This window comes from Theobroma cacao, chromosome 5, assembly GCF_053813885.1.
Source record: "Theobroma cacao isolate CCN51 chromosome 5, ASM5381388v1, whole genome shotgun sequence".
NCBI lineage: Eukaryota > Viridiplantae > Streptophyta > Magnoliopsida > Malvales > Malvaceae > Theobroma > Theobroma cacao.
In genome coordinates, this window is record NC_142643.1 from 7,982,574 (window position 1) to 7,995,835 (window position 13,262).

Below are 13,262 nucleotides of genomic sequence, written 5' to 3' on the forward strand. Positions count from 1 at the left end.
ATCCTCTAATTGATCCTTAAGCTCTTTAAGCTCTGCCGGTGCCATTCTATATGGGGGTATGGATATAGGTCTAGTGTCAGGAATTAAATCTATGCAAAATTCAATCTCCCGCTCGGGAGGTAAACTTGGAAGCTCTTCGGGAAATACAACCAAGAACTCCTTCACCACCGACACTTGACTTACATTTCCAACCTTCGCCTTTGTATCTCTTACCACGGCCAAGTAACCTATATAACCCTATCGTAATAATCTTCTAGCATAAATGACCGATATCAAATTGGTTGGAGCATTACTCCTATCCCCCTGAATACTAAATGATGGTTCACCGGGAAAATCAAATCTAACCAATTTATGATAACAGTCTACATTAGCATGACAGGGTGATAACCAATCCATCCCCAAGATCACATCAAAGTCTAAGGTGTCTAACACCGCCAAATTCACTAAAGTGTCCTTGTCCTTGACTTGTACTACACAAGACTCATATTCCCATTCAGCCACAGATATCTCCTTTAAAGGAGTAGACACCACTAATTGTTCCTCTCTCCTAACACGATCTCTACCCCATCGAGATGCAAAACATGGAGAGATAAAAGAATGGGTAGCACCAAGATCAAATAAGACTCTAGCATTCATATCACAAATTGAAAGAATACCTGAGACCAAGACATTGGATGTTTGGGCCTCCTGCTGTGTTAAAGCAAACACCCTCGCCTAGCCTCTACCAACATAACTCTGATGTCTAGACCTAGATGACCTGCCCTGAGAGGAAGTACCAGCACCTATACCTTTCGATCCACTAGCCTCCCGACCAAATGAGGCAGCAACTGAAGGAGTAGACGAAGCTGGTTGGGTGGAACCACGTGCAGAATCTTGTGATTGATGAGCCATCGGACAATTCCTCATAATGTGCCTGGGTTGGCCACACCCATAACAAACTGCCGCAGTATTTAAACATCGTCCACTATGTCTCCTCCCACAAGTATTACAAGGGTGGATAACTGGACTACTCTATCTCAAATCTTGTTGCCTCCTAGCATTGAAAGTTATTTGTCTCATCCCAACATTAGCACTAGGCAGGTCACTCCTCTGCTGGGATAATCGTGAATCCCTCTGTGGACCCTGACGGTTAGAAGACGAACCACCACTGTTGAAATCTCTATGACCCTGATAACCCTCTGTCCTGGTCCTCTTTGCTCTATCCCTCGCAGCTCTACTCTCACTGGTCCTCATCTCAATGTGCTGAGCACAATCTACTACTACGGAATAGGTAGTGAAATCTTGATATGCCACAACCCTAAACAGTGGCTCTACTAACCCATCCACAAACCTCTGAATCTTCATCTCCTCAGTAGAAACGAGGTAGGGAGCATACCGAGACAACTATGTGAACTTGATGTCATACTCCGACACTGTCATACTCGAAGTCTGTACCAAAGTCTCAAACTCCCTAGCTCTAGCATTACATACACTAAGTGGTAAGAGCCGATCCAAGAAGGCTGCACTAAACTCACTCCAAGCCAATGGCGCTGCATCCGTCCGTCTACCTCTACACAAAGAGCTATACCACTCCTGCGTCACATCCTCTAATCGAAAAGCGGCTAACTCAACTGACCGAACACTGGAGCATCCCAAAGCTTTACATATCTTCTCCATCTTATCCAAGAAAACCTGGGGTTTCTCTGATGCATCAGACCCTGAAAATGATGGAGGCTTAAGCTTTAGGAAATCAGGAAGAGAAATCTCTAAGTGACCCCTTTCAACCTCACGATATTGGCAATCGGCCTGTCCTTGGGAGCTAGGAGATTCTTGTACTATAGGTCTCCCCTCTACTACCCTCTGTATATCCTCCATATGGGTCGCCATCATCTCTATAACCCGGTTAACTCCCTGTAGGCCTGCCGCCAAATCCTCAATAGTAGTACCCCTAGTTGGGTGTCTATCTACATCACCTGAGGACTGTCCTTCCTCTTGCCTACTCACAAACGTATCCGACCTCATCGGCCTAGTGGCCTTGCCATGTCTACCTCAGCCTTTCCGGGTGGATGCTCATGGTCTATCTGCCATCTCAATAGAAGCATCTTGCTCCCTCATTCGTCTTGAGGCGGCTCGTGTCTTAGGTGGCATTCTTACCTAGATAAGAGCAAACACCTGATATTAAACACATATTATAATCATACTTAAGGCAAAAGGTGGTTTCTAAGATAGGGAATCTATGCGGTCAGTTGGTTATAAAATGTGCCGCGGTTCACACTTTACAACTGAAGTTCCCACATAAAGACCCGACTCTCCGCTGAACCAACAAAAGGAAGTTCTAGGACCTAGACAAACCTAGGGCTCTGATACCAACATTGTCACGACCCAAATTTCGGGCTATGAACGACGCAAAGGTCCAATGGACATAATCCCCTAAATCCAAGCAAGCCTATTATTTATCTTACTTATAATTCCATATAATATCACTAAGTCATATTTCATAACTTTGAATCAAAATAGTGATATAAATTGCCAACTCGTACTGGCATTACTCCTTAAAAATTTACATACAATGTCTACAACATGTATTTTAATAATTTACATTAAGTTCGTCTATACAAAACAAAATAACACTCGACTTCCAGCGGAGTGACTCAGTTGAATATACAGCTACCGAATGCCGAGACACCTACCAAAAGATGGACACAAGTCTACAAGGACACCTCGTCCTAGTTACCAGCTGCCTCGTGATCTGAAAACCTGAATTCGAAAATGGTGAGTACAAACCCAGTGATGTTTAGTTTAGATCGAGATCATCTACAGCCTTGTTCTTCAATTTAGTTTTTCATTTCTCTTTTATCTTTTTGCTATAGAAATGATTTGTTCCCTTGAAATTGTGATGTTTTCTGAAGAAATGATGATGAACTAAATTCTCCTTCTAGGATTATGGTTTATTTCAATATGTAGTTTGAAAATATGACTTTTCTTTGCTTAGTGTTAATAGGTATTGTATGGTTTATTCAAATCCATGATTAATGTTTTTTTCTGCTTGATCACCAGTTGAAATGATTAAGGTCTCTAAATGCAACTTGACAAAGAGAGTTTAAAATAGACCATTGATTTGAATAGCTTATGTTCGATCACTTAGAGATTAGGTGATAGATTTATACTTAGGATAGACATATACCTAAATACCATGGGTAACCAAATTAAAACAAAAACTTAATGAACTTTTCTTAACTAATTTGCATAGACATATGGGATTAATTTTGAAAAGTATGTGTGCAAGAATCTTTACAAAAATTTGTACATAAACTCAGATTCTAAGTTAGTCATTCACCCCATTAATCTAAGTTTAAAGTAAAAGATTAGATTCAAATGAAATATTGAAAGACACCATGATCCTAAGTCTTTACAATAATTATTTCTTTAGTAAAATTACATTCATATCTTTAGTTGGTTTCAATAGAAAATTTTACTTTAATTAAGTGTTAAAAATTGAGTGCTTGGATAGGAAAATTTTTGCTACAACTTTAATACTTGGTAAAAATTTAAGAGCAAATCTCTGTGAAAAATGATAGTCAACTTATCTCTATATTTCTTGAGTGACACATATGCTTACGAGTATAAAATCGACAACAATAATCAATTAAGTTGGACTTAATTGAAATATACCAAAATAAAGTTGAAAAATTAATTAAAATCATAAGGACTTAATTGAATAAAAATACAAATATTATATCTAAGGTTACAACTTAGTTTGGCTATATAAATACATTATTTTAAACAACTAAAAATCTAAGCCTTCAGCCACTTCTTTGTTGTTTCATAAAAATAAGAAAAGAAAAATAGTTTTTTTTGTCTGATAGAAATAAGATTCGATAAGTACTTTTGATTTTTTTTATTTTAGAAACAAAACTTGCTACTACAAGTAAAATCCTACCTTTGAGAATGTCTTATTCGGTCACTGTGTGAATTATTGTTAAAGGCCCAACACTTGGGTGGTTGAAAATTTAATGAATCCTAAAGGTAAATAAGCAAAGATTTCTACTACAAGATTTCAAATTATGTTATTCTCTTTTCGAGTTACTGGCCTCATGACAAGCGTATTTTGGATTTAACTGGCTCTTGATTATGATATCTAGAGCAAGGTATGTAATACTTAAACTTATGAATATTCATAATTAATTTGAAAATTACATGAAAAACAAAAACATTGATCCTATGGGATTCGGTTGTTTCTTTGGTTAAATGCATGTTGTATTTTTCCACTAGGTTGTGTTTTTAACTTCATGTTTGAGCATGAGGTCGAATCCCAACATAAACATGTCCTATAAACATGTTTTTGAACAGTCTTCACAATAATTAATTACAAGATAAGTGCAAAAGGCACAAAATGATACTCTTTTAACTCCTTTTGTTTGCCTTGAATTCTACCTCTGATTAACTACTAAATACTACATCCGTAGTATCAAAATTGATCCTTAATTTTACACAAATGCTAAGTTAATTTTATTTGAATGATGTTTTCATTTCGACCAGACTTTATCAAAGCTTTACAATCCATGACCACTGTTGAAAAAGTCTTTTGCAAAATGGAAGAAACAAGGTGAAAAAACGAGACCTTTATATTGAGGACTTCAAGTAAAATTAAAAATATATATGTTTTCCCCCATAACTCAATCTTACTACAATGAAATGTCATGCTTTCTCTTCTCATTCATAGGGGTAACAAATTAAAAGTTGTCTTATATGGAGATAAAGCTAAAGGAATAAATCAAAACCACCTTTTCGACGATGTAATTAGCCCCATTATCATCTTCGATGGCACAACAGTAAAGAAATACATGAGTATGAATATCACATATTATTGCTTAATTTACTATCTGTTAATCAAACTTTCAATATTTTTTTATTGTTTTTTCAAACATTCTTTACCGTGCATTTTGCTCAACCACCAAAATATACGTGACCTAGGCATAAAAGAAACTGCAACATTTAAACAAAGGTAATAGTTCTCTTTAAATTACTTCATATTATATTAGAAATAAATCAATACATAATTATACTACAAATTGCAGATATGATAATGAACAATTTAGTCTCTAAATCATTGACATGCAAAATGACTTGTATCAATTAGCTACAAGCAATGCTAAAATTAAAGAATCAACCATTATGGAAAGAAATGGAGTTGACCCATCTAAAATACAAGTTAGAAACAAAAATGATCAAACAATTTTGTCACAAATTTATATGACATAATTATACTAACAATTCATACACATTGTAGCACACTAGATTCAAAGTGACAAGAATGATAACTAATATCGATTGCAAAAATGGATGATTCTACAATTCTTGGGATGAATGTGAAGTAGACTTGCGTTTCTATGCTCGAAAATACTAGTGTACACAACACAAAAAGAAAGCACCTATGGCAACGTAAGCAAATCAGAACTAATTTATTTTTTTTACTACTCTAATTTAAATTGCTCAAAAACTTTTTCTTCATGTAAACTGTAAAGGGAGTTCTTGTGATAGGGAAAGGAAGCGTTGCAAACAAGTAAAAGGTTGTGCCGGAGGCGGCAGAGAGGAAGATTGGAGCAGTTCCTGAAGTATTGAGTGTTGTGCCAGGTGGAAGATAATAAGAAAAAAATTAGAGAGTAGAAGATAATTAGAAAAAGAAGCTCTCAAGCTGAGAATGTGTTAGCTCGATAGGGGAGAGAAGAGTCCCTCTAAATGAATTGTGAGGCTCTATATATAGTGCTAAAAGTGACCGTTACTCAAGAATAGGCTTTAATGTGTCTAATAAATGACATTTTTATGAAGAACATTAATGTGAGTAACCGTTACTGTAATTAGATGTAATAAGACTTGTTCTCAAGTAAAAGGTAATAGCAAAGAGGTGTACAAGAAAAGGTATAAGAGAAGAAGCTGTATGAGAATAGGTATAAGAGAAGAAGTTGTACGAGAATCGGTATAAGAGAAGAAGGTAGGAAGGTGAAACACTTGTACTTCAGAAAAATATTAAAAGAAAGACCTCTTAATTGCCTCCATATCTAAGCCACTAAGCCAAACTCTCTGGAACATCCCAAGATGAAAGTAACCCATGAACCCTACCACTTATTTAGAGTTACTTTCACTATCACCCAAGTGAAGTGGTTATTCTATTTGAAGTAGCTATTCTACTTGTATTAGTTGTTCCATATGGAGTAGTGCTTTACTTATTCTAGTTGTTCTGCTTTAAGTAGTACTCCACTTGTTCTAGTTGTTTTGCGTGAAGTAGCGTTTCACTTGTTCTCGTTATTCTGCGTGAAGTAGCACTTCACTTGTTTAGGTTGTTCTCTGTACAATATTATGTTGTAACATAATTCTTTAGAGTAACAGTATTAAACAAAATCAAGTATCTACATAAACCATTTAAGAACTACAAAGAGAATTAATAAATGCATTGCAAATGGAATAAAAATTTGACAATGGCTTGTTTTACTCTTCTATATTGATCATTGACTTTGTTTCATAGTTTTCATTTGTTTATTCTGTTTTCTTGCCCCTTTTATTGTGTTGATCATAAACACTTGGTTTTCATTTGCTGGTATATGTAATTATACTTGACAGGTTAACCCTTTTTTATCTCCCATAGATTCTAATTGGAATACAAGTTTGACAAATGGCTTGGTTTACTCTTCAATATTAACTACTAATTCTGTGTGATAGTTTAGATTTTTTTATTCTATTTTCTTGCTCCTTTAATTATGTCACTGATAAAAACTTACTGTTTTAGATGCTGCATACAATTCATTGTAGAAGATAATATTGGACAAATGGAATTGGTGACTTTCTGAAAACCAGTAGAGAAATTAGTGGGGTCTATAATTACAAAACTTACAGGACTTAAAAGTATCCATTACATGACACTACCTGGACCTATAAAAGCCTTGATCTAACAGATGAGGACATTCATTATAGGTCTAACCTCAAAAGTAGTCAAAGCAAGAGTTGTCTTACAAGATGTTTGACTGTAATAAAATAGAAAACCAACAATCCCCCACTCCAACTCTTACTAGTGCATCTATATCAACAACACCTCCAACAAGATCTGAACAAGCTAACCAACAACCTTTGCCATCACCGATATGCAACCAAGTGATCAAAGAGCTTTTTTTAGACTGCACACCTTAAAAACAGACCATCACAAGCCAAGGAGAAAAATCACCCACCAAAAAATATAAATCCAGGTATAACAAATATATACACTTGAATTAAATGAGAGTTCTATATTAACATTGCTATTATAACTTTACAAATGCTCAAAAAATCTGTAACATATCAAAAAAGCTCTTTAGAAACCTCATACACAATTTTCTACAATAATTTCATGCATAAGAACTTATACAAAAGATAGATGACAAAATCTTTTCTTCCAATGCAGAGCACACTCAAACCAAGTCACTGATAAAAGCACGACTTGACTACAAACTTTTTACCCACCTACCTTTAATGACCAATCACTAAATTTTGATTGCCAGTCATATGTCATAATGTCTTATCCTTTCTGCATGAAGGCAGCATGCTATATTCAACACTTTGATCATGAATTGTATATACTTAGAATGCTGGTAATGTATATTGGCAACCATCTCCACTATTGAACATCTTTAGCTACACCAAAATGTAGGTTAGAAACTTTGGTAGCATCCAAGCAGTTTTTAATAAAAAAAACATGTATTTTGTTAGTAAGGTGGGAATGGATGTATAGAATGATAAATACTAATATTATTCGCCTTCATTTTGTATTTGCAATTTCAACAACAAGCTCCAAATAAGAGTCGGAGGACATAAGAGTTGGTTCAACACAGGATATGAATGCAGGATTCCCATGTCCCTTAAGATCTACTGTAAGTTGTGTTTGATGTGCGGGGGATTGGGTTTGATGTAATTGCTGGCAATGTTTCATGAGTTGGCATTTCTCTTTCTTGGACCGTTCTTTTTTGTTTGATTCTTTTGGTTGAACTATTTTTGGGTATTTGGCTGAGAGAGTGATTGTTTCTGCTTTTTGAAGTGGGTCATAATTGTACAAGTGTGATGGAAGACTTGATTTCGGCAAGGTTCTGTAAGCTGAACTCATGCTGACTGATCCACCCGAGGCAACGCACGGATCTTTTTCTAATGTCCACAAAATGAAACATCACATGATTTAGTTGTAACTTACACGGTGTAAAAGACCAAACAATGGTACAAATTTGTCATGAACTGGAAGATGAGATCATTGATGACTCCATATTCGTCGAATGCACGACAAGCAATCGTCCCAAATGAAAATATCTACTGGTTTGGACCTAACTAATGATTCTTCCATATCCATTCTTGAACTGTGAGCGGCTGCTCTTTGCATTATAAATACTAGATATGGCAAAGAAGTGACATGAAGACAACAAAATATTGAGGACGGATTCCTTGTCGAGAGCTATATACAATGAATGCTGGTCAATCTCTGGTAGCCAAGAGGTAAAAACTATGTTCATCAAAAAACTCATTTTTCCTGCATATGCTAGTCTTAAATAATTAATTCTGTTGAGTTTAACTACTTTGTCATTTATATGTTTTTTTAACAGGTAATTTGACCCTTTTGAAAAATAAGAGATACATGCACCTATTATTTAATCAAATATGCAAGATTATTTTGTCATAAATAACTTGGTTATTACTCTATTTATTGTTTTATGGAACGTGTTCAAGTCTTTTCAAGGGCTTTCTTGTTTTAAGAAAAAATTATTTTCAGTTTGTTTAAGTCTGTTCATCAGGTGTTTAAGTTATTAGACTACCTCAGCTGTTGTGTTCTAATATGGTTCAACAAAAAAGGAGAAGCGGCTGCCCATACTTAAAATTTTTACACATGATAGAAGACAAAACATATAAATTGGATTCATTGACTTAAACCCTATGTTTTCTTGACGCAGGCTAGAAGGTAAGGTAGCATTGATAACTGGTGGTGCTAGTGGCATAGGAGAGAGCACTGCTAGGCTCTTTGTCAAGCATGGAGCTAAGGTTCTTATTGCAGATATACAAGATGAATTAGGTCACTCTCTCTGCAAAGAGCTTGGAACACCAGATTTTATCAGCTACATCCACTGTGATGTGACATGTGAAACTGATGTCCAAAATGCTGTGGACTTGGCAGTCTCGGAGTACGGAAAGCTTGATATCATGTTCAACAATGCTGGCATTCCAGGTGACCTTGAAATCAGAGCCATAACTTCAGATATAGAGAACTTTAAGAGGGTACTTGATGTCAATGTGTTTGGCGCATTCTTGGGTGCCAAGCATGCTGCCAGAGTGATGATTCCAGCCAAGAAAGGGTGCATTCTCTTCACTGCTAGTGTTGCTTCATTGGTATGCCTTGGTATTTCTCACGCCTACACCACATCAAAGCATGCTGTTGTAGGAATGACTAAGAGCTTGAGCGTGGAGTTAGGAGAGTATGGAATTAGAGTTAATTGCATATCTCCTCACGCAGTTGTGACTCCTCTGTTACAAAAAACGTTGGGAATTTTGGATAAACGAAAGGGGGAGGAGATATTGTCTACAACAGCAGTCTTGAAAGGGACCATATTGGAACCAGAAGATGTTGCGCAGGCTGCCCTTTTTCTAGCAAGCGATGAGGCCAAATATCTGAGTGGTGTCAACTTACCGGTTGATGGAGGCTATAGTCTAAACAATCCAACATGGAAAACGGGACTGCAAAACTGCAATGAAAACATTCAGCCTTCATAAGTTTAATTTATTTCTTCCGCTAATAAGTTCAGGGGTTAATGGTTCAGATGTTCCATTTACCCTCTCTAGAAAGTTACTATCTATGTTGACCTTGGCTTCAAAGTTAAACACAAAAGTGTTCGTTCCCTTATCGATTTTTTTTTTTTTGGCTCAAACAGAAGATTTCATTAATAAAATGGCTTAACAGCTTCCACATCTCACTCTAGTGAGGTGGATGATAAAGACTGATATTGAACACCAACCCATCCAATAAATGGCTGAGTCAAGATTTTAGATTTAAGGAGATAAAAATGAAAATTTTAATATTAGAAGAGATAAAATTATAAAATTTTTTAAAAAATAAAAATAATATTTAAATTTTATAAAATATAACAAAGAAAAAATATATAATTTTTTGAAATTTTGGGGGTCCCTGCTCCCCCCGCCCCCCCCGCCTTTGGAGGGAGAGGAATGGCGGCATCCACTTCTCATTTTTTTATTTTTTTATTTTAAATTTATAAAATTAAAAGTATATAACTTTGCAATCTCAAATGATTTAAATGAATATCTTTGAAGTAATGGTAACTAATTTAAACTAAATTTTGAAAGACCCATGTTCAATCCATTCTAGGTCCAAATTTTGAAATTCTTTTCCCTTTTTTCCTTCAAGCACTTCAAACCATTCCCCTTTTTCCCTTCAAGCCGTTTCCTTTTTTTCCTTCTTTTTTCTTTTTTCTTTTTTCTTTTCTTTTCAACCCTTCAAGCCATTCCTCTCTCTCTTTTTTTCTTAGGTTTTTTTAAACCCTAACCTTTAACTCACCCAATTCTTTTTTCTTCTTTTTTTTCCTTAATAGAAACCCTTCACTTTTTTTAGAACCGTTCCTCTCTTTCTTTTTTCCTTGATTGTTTTCTAAACCCTACCCTTTAACTCATACAAATTTGAAATTCCTTTCTCTTCTCCAAACCAAATAACTATACTAAACTCTTTAACTCACATAAATTTTGAAATCACTGACATTTAAAATGAATCTATCATAATGCACAGGTAATGTTTCTTTAATTCCCAAATCTCAATTCAATTTTAATTTTTAGATTTGTTTTATATTGTAACATTTGAATTTATAAAGTGTGAAACCTCGACCTCCATAAACACGTAATTAGAAGTAGACGTGACAACACAGATTAGGGGTAATTTTGTCATTTTCCTTAGTGAGCTCCTAGAAGTGGGTTTTCTAATATTATTAAGGCCTAAGTAGGCCTAAGGAATACATGAATAATGTATATAATAATAAAATAAATGAAGAAAATAGAAATAATGATATTTCCACAATAAGGGCAAAATGGTCATTTTGGATCTCGAGTCTAAATTTCTAAGTTTTCACGAACTTGAGTGCCCTAGTCTATTATGACCTTTTCTCAGTATCAAAAGGGTAAAAAAATTGAACCAAAGGAAAGAAAGAAGGTAAAGTTAACTATGTAATGGCATTTTTGTAAATAAGTGAAACTTAGTCAACTATAGGATAAATATCCCGTTTTTTCCAGCACCTTCTCCTCACTTCCAGTAGCTTCTTCTTCTTCTTCCCATTTCACGTTTTCCACCTTCCATGGAAGCCTCCCTTGAAACCTTCATGATTTTTTTCATGGTAACCCCAAACCTTATGTTTTTATATGCCTTATTATAGGATTTGTCATACTCTTTCACTTCTACACCTCAAGAACCCTCAAAAGTCTTTCCTCAATACTTTTTCTAACTAGATGGACATTTTTAGAGAGAGAGAGAGAGAGAGAGAGAGAGAGAGAGAGAGAGAGAGAGAGAGACTTTCCATAATAGCTTGACAAACTCTTGGAAAGAAATTCAACTACAAAACCACTAAGGTGAGTAGTGAGTTAGGTTCGATTTTAAGTTGTTGATGATGGCCAATAATTAGAGTTGTGGGTTGTTTTATTGTTGAGGGTTGTTTGTTTATTCTTAGTGTGACTAGAGTAGTGTAAACTAATGACTAGTCAAATGGTAATTGGAAGCTAGTTAAAAATAACTAGCAAAACTTGATTTAGAAAAAAAACATTTGGAATAATATTTATGTTAATTGAGTTGGTGTGATGTTATTGTGTGTGATAGGTTCCAACGAGACCCCACACCTCCACACGGAGCATTAGTCGAAGTTGGAGTCAATCCACAAGCATTAACAAAGACAAGTGAGTGAACTTGCATTAAAATGTTTTGGGATAAATGCATATGAATTTGGTTAAATCACTTGAAATATTTTACTGAACTTTTCTCAAAATATGCATGAGAACAAGCCCTTGATAAAATGTTGTATGTTGTGAATGTGTAATATGATGAATCATTGTGCTCCTATATTATGTTAATATATATATATATATATATATATGTTCTGTATTGATAGTTAATATGTGTGATAATTATAACCGTGCATGTGTGGTGTGGGAGTGCACATGCCGGCGATGATAGGGTACGGGAGTGTGAATGATGATATTGCCTGTGCACGATGTGGGGGTGTACATGATGACTCTACCTATGAGCGGTGTGGGAGTGCACATGAGCCGGATGAGGCGGTGGCGGCATACGTGTGTGTATATATATATATATATATTTACTATATAGAGAGGTTTGGAATTAATATGTGATTGCATTGACTGTTGAAACTTGATTATTGTCAAATGTGTTTAATTTGATTTCCGTTGCAACAGGATTGGATTTTTATAGCAGTGAAAATTTCGCATAATTTCATCTGCCCAGATGTTTCGTTATAGCGAAAATGTCTTCTCGCTGCAGCGAGAAACTCTCCGGTGGATAGCCTTAACCCTTGCTTTGGATTTCGCTGCAATGAAAATGCATTCTTGCTGCAGTGAGAAATTTTCAGGTGGTTGGGTAAAATGTTTGCCCGGATTTTCACTGCAACAAAAATGCACTCTCACAGCAGCGAGAAACCCTCAAGTTGTTGGTTCAAAAATTTACCTTGAAGTTCGCTGCAACAAAAATTCATTCTCACTGCAGCATTCCACTGTAGTGAGATTCACTTTGCTATGCTTGCCTTGCTTGAACTTCCTAAATATTTTAAAGTAGTTGAAAAACAACACGACATCGAGTTTTATTCATAATATATAAAATTGCATTATTTTAACTTAAATGCATTATGATTTCTAAATTTTTCTTATTGTATGCTTGTTCCCTTCTTATGTTCATTCACTGAGTTTATACTCACCTTTTTAACTTCATGTTTTTAAGATCTAGAGATAGTTGGAACCTAGAGTGAAGGGTCCATGTATATTCGCCCCTTTGGCAAGTACCACGGCATTCAATAGCTGTACCTTCACCTAAAGTCACTCCGCTAGAAGTCAAGAGTCTTTTGCTTGTGTATATGTACACGTGATGTAAATCACTAAGATACATGTCACAAATAGTATGTGTTCATTTTGATTAATGTTGCCACTATGAGTTGCCAAATGGTTGACATCATTTTGGAATAATATAAATGCAAGTATTTGGTTGTCATAGCACATTACTA

The 13,262-nt window shown here is 35.4% G+C and overlaps 1 protein-coding gene across 1 annotated transcript; it reads left to right on the forward strand.

Moving 5' to 3' along the window:
- The first annotated feature begins 8,326 nt into the window (after positions 1-8,326).
- Positions 8,327-9,887, forward strand: LOC18598350 (short chain aldehyde dehydrogenase 1-like). The gene is made up of 2 exons (XM_007027843.3): positions 8,327-8,487; positions 8,940-9,887. Exons 1-2 carry the CDS (start codon positions 8,456-8,458, stop codon positions 9,751-9,753), a joined length of 846 nt encoding a protein of 281 aa, XP_007027905.3. The 5' UTR covers positions 8,327-8,455; the 3' UTR covers positions 9,754-9,887.
- The last annotated feature ends 3,375 nt before the right edge of the window (positions 9,888-13,262 follow it).

Bases quoted from the DNA above. Each gene is read 5' to 3' on its own strand.
- LOC18598350 (XM_007027843.3), top strand. From the start codon at position 8,456: ATGAATGCTGGTCAATCTCTGGTAGCCAAGAG. The intron at 8,488-8,939 runs GTAAAAACTATG...TTCTTGACGCAG, and splicing joins CAATCTCTGGTAGCCAAGAG to GCTAGAAGGTAAGGTAGCAT.